Here is an 11,301-nt window from a genome sequence, read left to right as displayed (position 1 = left end):
TCAGTTTCAGAGGATACCAATTCGGAATCTAGAAAACTGGTGATCCGGATAATTTGAATTAGCCAACATACAATGCCACGTAACTGGGAACAGCATGACCATGCCTTTTTCATGAATACATTAAGGAAGTTCATTACTCCAAAATTTTATTTAATAGCTCATTAAAGTGCCTCATATGAAGTATGATTTCACCATCAAGAGTGATACAAGCCTTAGGTCATGGTGCACCAATGAAGTTGAAATGTGAACTGAAGATGTACTTCTCGGAGAGGGAGGTTGTGACAAAATTTCATTGCAACCTTTTATTCAAAACGAACAAAAATCTGGAAAATTGTTTGACCTACTTTTTCCTGTAAAGTAGGTTGTGGTGTACCAATCCAGCTGAAATTCAAACTGAACTTATATTCCTTCCAAGAGGAAGCCTGTGACTAAATTTCAGGGCAATATCTGTATCTACAACGAAAACAAGGTTTTTCTACCAAGTGATACCTGGACCTCCGCTTGGCATAGGGTGTATGTGCATCAGGTTTGACAATCCTAGCCCCAAAGGTTCAGTCTGTATTCTGCCTACAAGGTTTTCCTATTAAGTGATACTACGGCCTTGATCTTAGACCTCGAGAAACAATAAGCATCCTCCGTTTGCATGAGGAGTATGTATACCAAGTTTGACAGTCCTAGCCCCAATAACAGTTCAGTCTGTATTTTGCCTACAAGGTTTCTTATCAACTGAAAATATGACCTTGACCTCTAACCTTGAACAAAAGGTGTGTACCAAGTTTAACGGTCCTAGCCTAATAGTTTGGTCTGTATTCTGCCTTCAAGGTTTTCCTATTAACTGATACTACGACTTAAATAAAATTTCAGTGTAATGAGCCACCTTAACATTCATAAACATAATTATAATAATTGTTCAATCTAATTAAACTAATTAAAACGTCGTGTGGTATCGAAAACTGGGGAGCGGATGGAAGATCTATTTTAATTAGATTGAATAATTGTTATAATCATAATTCTAAGTTTTAAACATAATTATAATTGTTATAATCATAATTCTAAGTTATAAACACAATTATAATCGTAATTCTAAGTTATAAATGTAATTATAATTGTTAAAATCGTAATTCTAAGTTATAAATGTAAATATAACTTATTATCATTATTCACACAGAACAACTGAACTGCAGACATATTTATTTATTTCATGACTATGTAACCATGGAAACACTTTCACACAATTCTTTTCTGCATAAAATATAACAAATAAATAGATGTACAATATACTTTCACTTTACACAATTAAGTTCACACAACAAACTACTGTAACATAATACATGTATATACCCATAATTACTACTTTTAACAGTCAGTGGCGGATATTGAGGGGAGACGACCACACACCCCTACCCACCCTTTTTTGTAACCCAAATTAGAAAAAAAATTGTAGAACTGTTACAGCAAAAGGTATAAGATTTGACATTATACATACAAACAAATCAATTATTTGTTATTGATTTCATTATGTATAAAGTATAGCTAGAATAATCCATAAAAGTACCCTAATAAGCCTCAAAAGCCTGGAACCCCCCAGCCTATTTATCCCCCCCCCCCAACAAATCCTGGATCCGCCACTGTATGACCCATCATGCTCCACAGCTGAATACTCGAAAACACAAAGCAATGGTTTTGTCAGATGAACACGATTCCTGTCATTTTAATATAGCAATGGATTAAATTGTCCATTTCATCAACATTTCAAGATATAGGAAATAATTCACCAAACAAGTTTGCATACCTAGTATTATTAGTAACTAGTTAAATTACTGAACACCAAGTACTGTCCACTACACCAGTTTCAAAATGTCCGAGATATAGTATATACATGTATAAAGTCTACAAGGAATGTTTTATCAGTAGTCAATAGTAACACATTAGAATGGTCACAAACTGTTGTCAGAACAAAAACAAAAAGAATTTTATTGAAAATAAGAGCATATATACTGTACATGTAAATACCACAGGTAAAAGAATGCACAGTCTGGGCATGTATATATGCAGCTATACAGAAAACATTTGCATGTAAACAGAGAGAAAAAATAGTACATTGAATTTTAAAATATAATCATCATAAATCCCAAAATAAATGGAAATTTAAACTTAACAAAAAAACATGAGCAGTGCTTCTTACTTTTATAGAAAGGAAATTGTTACACCAAAAAAGCTGTATTACTACAGGATTCAATGCTGATATTGCTTCCAGACAATTCACAACAGCTGAAAGGATGAGATGCTTCAAAGCCACTTTTGTGGATCTGTTTGAATTTCCCTTAAACTTCTGTCATTTTCATGTTGAAATAGTCCTAGGTTTGAAATTTGACATCACAGAATTTTCATTCTCCTTAAAAACTGTGAAGTATTCAAACTGGAATAATGGGCTGCATTAGTCAACCAAAACTTTCAACAGTCACAATTTGATCTTCCTAGTGCAAGAGAATAATGAAGATGTTATTGCAAGTACATGTATGAGATGGAAATCTAGTCACATCATGCAGTACCAACCACAACATTGTTCTGGATTCACAAATCTACACATCCTTTCATGTCTACCCTGCAACTTTGTAGTGAAGGGATAAAATTAATGATGAATTGACTTACAGATCTCTTGTTTTACAAGGAAGAGCTGTAATATCTGTACATGTCTATCAACAAGGTAGCACATCACAAAGTGTCCTGTCAAAACAAATGTACATCCTGCATAAAAAAAAGTGCCAATTTCTTTTCGCATTGCAGCCATTTTTATGGAACCCATTACGGATCCGATTGATAAAAGTTTTATTGAATGTTAATAATCCATCACAGACTGAGAAATAACATGTAAACAATGACTCAGTTGTCTCCCTTTCTCTCACTCGCTCGCACATTCTCACACAGTATCACAGGGGACATTCAGTGGAAGGCATACAACATTAACAAGATGGTACATGTTGCTATGACGCTGGCCAGGATAATGGTGTCCCTTCTCTTCCGTAAGTTGACTTTCTGAATAAGGCTGTTGATAATGGGAAAACGATCTGAGAATTTAGTTAAGGAGTTTTTTTCTTGAATGCTAAAAAAGTGGATGGAATGGACTTTCTAATGCATTATATCGATGTGATCATAACACAGCACTCGAGTCAGCTATATTACTGAATACAGCAAAACACAGTTACCACGGTGGCGAATCGCATGACTTTGGTAAGACCTATTACCCATTTCTCAGGAGACATTTTTACCCGTCATTTTTCCGGGTAATAGGTCATGCCAAAGTCACATGATTCGCCACTGTGATTATGGTGAACCTTTAGGGCCACTGAAAACAGTTCATAACCAAACTTTGTTCAATCCAATCATATTTTTGTTATTTTCCTCTCATGGGGGAATAAATATCATTTCACAATAATGTGAATTTGATATAAGCTTGTTCAATATTAGCATGTTTTACTGCATATATACAGCAGTTTAAATATCAGCACAGAATAAAAATTCAACACTAAAGATGCTGAAATAATTACATATACTGTATGAACCGACACATCTATACTACACAGATTAGTATAATCTACTTATTCACTAATAAGGATACTGGCTAATGAGTTCATCCTTTGTTGGATCCCACCTAACATTTTCTTCTGAGATTGTAAATTTTCTTTAGTTGCTATTGCAACACTGAAATATAACAATTCAACTGCATTATAACTGCTGGGTTATACAAATATTTTCTATCAAGCAATCTGACCAATTTCATTTTTTAATGCATGTAAATTCTTACCTGATCTGATCATCAATGAGCCGGTCAGAGCTGTGAATAAACAAATTAATATCCTTTTACCAGGTAATTCTCAGAAATAAAAAAAAAAATTCATCAAAAACTGTAACAGCAAACATGATAGAATATCTCCCTGTTTTACACCAGTATCAAGGTAAAACTTATGCTCACTTTCTTATGTGTTCATTCTCCTTCAAATAAAGATCTGTTCTTCTATTCAGACCTGAAGAATTCTTGTATGCACTGAAATGTAAAATATCACATTTAAAACATTTCAAAGTACCATAATATAAATACTAGTATTTGTATTAATGCATGGTATATTTCAACCAATTTCTCAGTTCTACTATTCATTTGGCTGTCTGGGGAAATTTAAAAATATGTGCATATCTGAAATATGATGTCATAAACATTTATACAGTTAAACAGTTCTACTGAACATTCAGCATCTATCTGTGAAAAACAGCTCATTATAACCAAATTTTGTGATATCTAATCAAATCTTCGTTACTTACCTTTCAAACAGGAATAAATATGACTTCACGATATTAAGCATTAATTAGTTATTTTAAACTTGTTCATTATAAGCGTGTTATACCCAATACTTCCAAGGAAAACAAACACCATATGGTGCTCCAAGTATTTTATTTGAGTACTATGACACCATCAATTCTACCTTCTTAACTCTTGAAGTATTGTGTATACAGTCCTGTATCTTATACAGCATCAATCAAACATTCTCAGGCCTTTCCAGCAAGTGCAAAAACAACCCCGAATGTAATATGGTAATCTCCATTTGTATATCATCAAATCAAACTAGACAATAGAAAATATTTATCATCCCTTTTCCAATAAATATTTGCTAGAAATGATGAGATCTCCCAATAGTAAGTCTAACAATGTGTTAAAAATCACTAATTAGTGACCTGCACAATAATTGGAAGTGTCCATTTTGTACAAATTCCATACTTCTGATGAACGACATTCGAGACACCTTCTTCAAGCTTGCCATAAAGACCTGAGAAGTTGCGATTGATACAGTATATTAATGAAATAATGAGAGAACTGGGTCTGGTGGGTTTTTTCATCCGTCTCATATACAATATTACTACAAATGTTTTCTCACACTACAAATGTTATCTCAATTTTATGCAAACAATCTACAATGTAATATGAAGGGCTTCAATTATGACTTCTTCAGTATTGTGTAATACATTTATCAATATAACAGCATTGAATCTTGGGCGTTTTCACCTTACCATATGAAGTACCTGCTTAACAATACTACAAATACTCTATCATTGCTACAGGTGTGCTATATATTACTAAAACTGTGCTATAATTAGTACAGATGTGCTATAAATAGTACAACTGTGCTATAATTAGTACATATGTGCTATAATTATTACAACTATGCTATAATTAGTACATATGTGCTATAAATAGTACAACTGTGCTATATATTACTAATAAACTGTGCTGTAATTACTTGATATCTCTGTGCACTGATCCCAGAAGGTCCTCCCTCTCCCGGAGAGCTGTGATATTTGACTTGGTTTTTTGGAATTCGTGCGAGTAATCCTGGAGGATGTCTCTGTGTCTCTGTAATGTGTGAAGGAGCGCAGCGCTGGGTGAGTTGGTTCCGATATTCTGTGTGTAGTCTGCCATTCTGTCGTTGGTCTCCTGAAGCTATTTTTAGAAATACAGCTACATGTACTATGTCGTTACTTCAACATTATTAAAATTGTTCTGACTTCTCATATCCCAAGTAATCTTTTTTTATTTTTACTGATTTATCAGATATATGGAAAAGGAAAAAGTTGATTTTCCAGCTACCAACATTTTAATGAAGAGGAACATGTCATCTGACAAATGTTATTATGCAGAATTAAGTTCAGATGTCGGACAAGTGTGGTATACTTGTGTTATTGAGGGTGCAGGACTAACAGGAGTTTAAAAATGTTCAGGTTACAAAGCATGTACAAACTATAAACTTTAAACACTTAAAAGGTTTGGGCAATGACATCTTAAAAGTGATTGGTTCACAATTTTTTAAAAATAATATTTTTTATTTTTGGTGTTAAACATTAAAAATATAACTGATTTAATGCTGACAGCCAAACTTTTGACCTTCTGAACGCAAGAATAAAAGCAATATTTTAGCCTTAAATCTGTGTTATGTAAACAAAAACTCAAGAGTCTTTTCATGTATACAAACAAACAAGTGAAATGTTGATTTTGTAATATAAAGCATCTTAATTTTGCATAGTCACAAATTTTAACTTTGAGATGACATATTTTACCCAAAGAATGCTTGATATGTGAAAGATATAATAAACTTAGATCGATATGCATTTCTTTTGAAAATTTCGTAAACAATAACATACCGCAATCTTTGTTTACAAAACAAATAATAAACTCTCTAAAATGAGCTTCTGTGATGATGTATAACCTTAATTTTTATGTGATATCTTTTAAACACATTAGACAAAAGATTTTGATCATTAAAAGTAAAAAACAAAATTTTGGGGAAATTCGTGAATCAGTCCCGTTAAAAAATAACATATATATGACCAACTTAGTTCATGGGTCATGCATTTCAGTTTTAGTATAGGGCTCATTGATTATAATAATCATGCTAACAGTCTTCACGAAATCTCAGTGGTCCGAAGACCGAAGCCAGTGAATTTTACGGTCGGGTCAGTGGAAATTAAAAATCAGAAAGTCCGATGGGCTTGTAGACTTTTTGTAAATCACATTAAACATAATGTTGGATTTAGATATTCTAAATGTCTTATTTGCTTAAATTTACCATCAAAATAAAAATAAATCAAAAAATAGCAAATAAAGTAAGTGTTTGGACATCGGGGTTTGTTTATTTCGTAAAAACTGTAACTATATGTGTAATTGTCAAGATAACTTGTACGTTGATCACGTGAATATTAAACGAACAACTTGTTGAAACAACAAAAATGGCCGCGTTCTGTATCGCACTGCACACTGGTAATTGTTGCTTTATTGCATTTTCCAATTAAAATGAACTTCGACAATTGCAGTTATCTCTGATTTTATGCAATTTCTATAGTTTGTAGAATTAATCAATCGTTTCCATTTGATGTTGGTAGAGAAGGCTATTTTCTAAGGTGCACTCGGGCTGTTTTCATATTTGTTAAAAATACGTAAATTTGTAGTCTTGTTGTTTGCGGGCGTAGAGAGAGAAAATACCATGTACAGTGTTGTTTTTCTGGTATCGACAGAAAGGATGTCTTAGGGTGGATATGAATACGAGTAATAACCATAGTTTCAGTAAATTAATTGTACAATTTTACAATGCATTCCATAATGTATGTGATAAACATGAAAATTTAGGGGGCCAGTAAATTTCACAGTGGGCCAGTAAATTCAGACATTTCACTGGTCCGACTGGCCAGCAAGTTTTAAATGTTTTCGTGAAGACTGTGCTAATAGTTTGACTGCTTGAGAGAAGACCTTATTCTTTAAAACTTGATTGTGGTAATAAATTTTGATCTTCAACTGTTGAGTTCAGAGCTGGTAGAAATCTATCCAAATATATTATCCATGATGTTGTTCCAATGACTGCTTAATGCAAAAATAATTCAATTCGCTCTCTGAACAAGCCATACCTTAGACAACATCTGTTCATAATCAATCTCTGAACGAGTCATACCTTAGACAACAGCTGTTCATAATCAATCTCTGAATGAGCCATACCTTACACAACACTGTTCAATCTCTGGACGACCCATACCTTAGACAACACTGTTCATAATCAATCTCTGGACGACCCATACCTTAGACAGCATCGTTCATAATCAATCTCTGAACGAGTCATACCTTAGACAGCATCGTTCATAATCAATCTCTGAACGAGTCATACTTTAGACAACAGCTGTTCATAATCAATCTCTGAATGAGTCATACTTTAGACAACAGCTGTTCATAATCAATCTCTGAACGAGTCATACTTTAGACAACAGCTGTTCATAATCAATATCTGAACGAGTCATACTTTAGACAACAGCTGTTCATAATCAATCTCTGAACGAGTCATACTTTAGACAACACTGTTCAATCTCTGGATGACCCATACCTTAGACAACACTGTTCAATCTCTGGATGACCCATACCTTAGACAACACTGTTCAATCTCTGGATGACCCATACCTTAGACAGCATCGTTCATAATCAATCTCTGGATGACCCATACCTTAGACAGTAGCTGTTCATAATCAATCTCTGAACGAGTCATACTCTAGACAACAGCTGTTCATAATCAATCTCTGAACGAGTCATACTCTAGACAACAGCTGTTCATAATCAATCTCTGAACGAGTCATACTCTAGACAACAGTTGTTCATAATCAATCTCTGAACGAGTCATACCTTAGACAGTAGCTGTTCAATCTCCATTGCCATGGTGTCAAACATGTGTTCACTGCTTGATCTCTGCATCAGGGGAGATGACTCACTGAAAAAAAGGGATTTTGTAAAGAAAATGTAGAAAACTAAAACAACACACAAAATTAACTACCATCAGATATCATTATACACGTACGGTGAAACTGAATAAACAGTGTAAAACACAATGGAAATACAGATCAGAATGGCCCATGAATTGGATTTCACAGGTGTCGGATTAGGCAGTTTATACTGTACTTTAAAAATCTAGCTCAATTTTCAAAAGTTCAGATAAATCTTGTCATTATGTAAACATTGACATTTATAATTATGAACAGCATAAATAGATGGAGTTTTTTCTTTTGTGGGGGGGTATTGAAATTGCTTACCTTCCATAGTCTGTATGTGAGGAATAACTTGTTCCCAGCTTACTGAAGGAGACTAACTTTAAATCGATCTCATTTTCAAGTTGCCTTGCCAGTTTCCGCAAATCTAAAATAAATATCAATAAATCATATAACAGAGGGCACAAATTTAAATAAATGAACCATTCCTTTAACGACACTTGCTACAAACAAAACTTAAAATAATAAAGAAACTGAATTTCTGTTTTTATAAGTAAAAATAAATGAATACAATTTACCATATGGAATGTAAATTATTTCCATGATTTCAAAATTAAGTTTAAAACAGAGGGGAAAATTCATGCAGGGTTATAGTAGGAGGGTCATCAATATATTTCAAAATTTTGATATCATAGAAAATTTACAAGTCACATGATTTTTAAGGACTTATCACAACCAATCTAATCAACCCTTGCATTCATTGTATCAAATGACCTTAAAGAAAGTTAAAAAAGGAAAATCATCAACCAATCTAATCAACCCTTGCATTCATTGTATCAAATGACCTTAAAGAAAGTTAAAAAAGGAAAATCATCAACCAATCTAATCAACCCTTGCATTCATTGTATCAAATGACCTTAAAGAAAGTTAAAAAAGGAAAATCATTATCTAGTGAAACATTCATTTATAATGTATATAAATTTATCAAATGTTCCAAATATATGTATAAAAGTGTATAAATTGTACAGGATCTTTTGATTAATGAAGATGCGCAATAACACTATACAAGTGGTATATTGTATTGTTCGGCACAGAGTCAGAAATTAACCATCCCCCATGCATTCAATATCTTCTGGGAAGAACTTAACACATTGTCATTAAGGATGTATACAGTTTGATAGTTGAAGAGTATGTCTAATGCAGTGTTCGAAATTAACCATAGACCGAGTCTATGTCAAATAACACTGGTCTACGCCAATTGTAATTGGGATAGACCATATTGTCTATGCCAATTTTCTAGGTTTAAAGCGATAGAATTATCCCAAAAGTCGACGTCTGATAAACATTATGAAGAAAGGAGGATATTGTTATGGAAATGGAAAGAAAGTAAATAACGTTTTAAATTTGTGTTGTTTTTTTTTCAATGTTGCGGTCTATGCCAATTCGATGAGTTCTATGTCATCTTGTTTAGGCATAGACCCGTGGTCTATACCAAGTTTTAACCAATTTCGAACACTGCTAATGTGTGTCAGTGTACCCCAATACCAGGAACAGGACGACGCTCAATAGGAGGACACCAGTCACTTGATTTAGTGAAGATTTCAATGGAATCTAATTTCGTTTCTCATTGGGAACACTTCCCCTATCTCAAGATCTTCTTACTAAAATGCGATTATCCCTCTTTAGCGAAAGAGTAAACATGACCATAAATAGGTGTTTTGTTGATTGAAAATAATGACAAATCCCAAGCAATGCAGAAGAAGTGCGACACACACTCAGCATGGCATCAATTGCCTATGCAGAATTGATAACACAGTCAAGAAATTTCATATCATTTCATGTGAAATACAAATAGATGTACTCCTCGGGTGTTTTTCTCAGTTGCACAGGATATATCTACTCTCGCTAAAGAAATATAATTATGTTTTAGCCAGAAGATCTTGCATTAGTGGAAGCCTTCCTTACCTACTCATTATTCTGAAGCAGGACAGATCAAATAGTCAAACAGAACACACTAAACTGTATTACAATGTACATTTTTTTTAACATCAATCCACATATCTTGTCATAAAATAATGAGCAACTACTCTACCATTAAATATTGACAATAGCATCAGATTTGGGCTAGTTAATGTACACCAATATTCTACCCTAATTAGCCTGCTCTAGTGCCGAAAATAAGTTTTGCCTCATACTGCAGTGTTTGAATCCTGTTGGAAATTTATATCATTTTCAAGTTTCATTTAAAATTAAACTTTTTTAAACATCAAAACTCTCCAAAACAATTGTGTAAACATTGTTGTTGCATACATTTATCATGTTTCGTTTCTTTATGGTACAAATGACACGTCTGACGTAGCTTTACTGTCAAAATATTCTTCGTTTGTGGATCAGGCCTTATTTAGTAACCCTTTAACCTAAGCATAAATACATGTAGCTGCGCAATAAAACTAGTCATTTTTCGAAATTTCTTCTTAGTTTCAGTTGATCCAATAAATACCTATTTACATGTATATTACACAAATAATTCCATGATCTTTACCACTTAAAAATAAAAACAATGTTACAATTCATTGACAAGTAAGCTTTGGTATGTACTCAGAGATAAACGATATATAAACAAGTCTATAAATATCACACCTTCCCATCGGTTTCCCATGTCTGCCATATTATTTTTACACCGTGTCGAAATCTCGCGTTAATCGTAATAGACTAAATTTTAGAATGCTGATACGATTGGATTTTTTCTCGTTTACAGTAAGGTGGCTCTTTAGACCAGAATTTTATTCAATAGCTCGTTTTTAAAGCATCTCATATTAAACGAAGTATGATTTCACCATCGACAGAGTGATACAAGCGCTTAATTATCTTATATGAATTTTTCTCTGTGTGTTTTATTGGAATATTAATTAGCGCTATAGAATTTGTTACAATAAGCACCCGGTTATCCTTAGGTGCAATATCAATACAGCGATACTGTGATAGCCAACCATTATATGTTTAATTTGTTCAATC

At 33.3% G+C, this 11,301-nt stretch overlaps 1 protein-coding gene across 2 annotated transcripts; it reads right to left on the bottom strand.

Moving 5' to 3' along the window:
• Positions 1 to 1,179: 1,179 nt before the first annotated feature.
• On the bottom strand, positions 1,180 to 10,995 carry LOC125664449 (Golgi SNAP receptor complex member 1-like). 2 transcript variants are annotated; one of them, XM_048897212.2, is made up of 8 exons: positions 10,927 to 10,995; positions 8,611 to 8,713; positions 8,207 to 8,291; positions 5,292 to 5,491; positions 3,974 to 4,045; positions 3,806 to 3,835; positions 3,620 to 3,702; positions 1,180 to 3,068 (listed from the first exon to the last, which is right to left on the bottom strand). In XM_048897212.2, the coding sequence occupies exons 1-8, from the start codon at positions 10,952 to 10,954 to the stop codon at positions 2,944 to 2,946; spliced, it is 726 nt and encodes a 241-aa protein (XP_048753169.1). In that variant the 5' UTR covers positions 10,955 to 10,995; the 3' UTR covers positions 1,180 to 2,943. The 2 variants fall into 2 exon arrangements, with proteins under 2 accessions (XP_048753169.1, XP_056007420.1); XM_056151445.1 differs by lacking the exon at positions 10,927 to 10,995 and adding an exon at positions 10,597 to 10,621.
• Positions 10,996 to 11,301: the final 306 nt, after the last annotated feature.

Source organism: Ostrea edulis, chromosome 1 (assembly GCF_947568905.1).
Source record: "Ostrea edulis chromosome 1, xbOstEdul1.1, whole genome shotgun sequence".
Lineage (NCBI taxonomy): Eukaryota > Metazoa > Mollusca > Bivalvia > Ostreida > Ostreidae > Ostrea > Ostrea edulis.
This window is presented reverse-complemented; position numbering and strand designations above follow the sequence as displayed.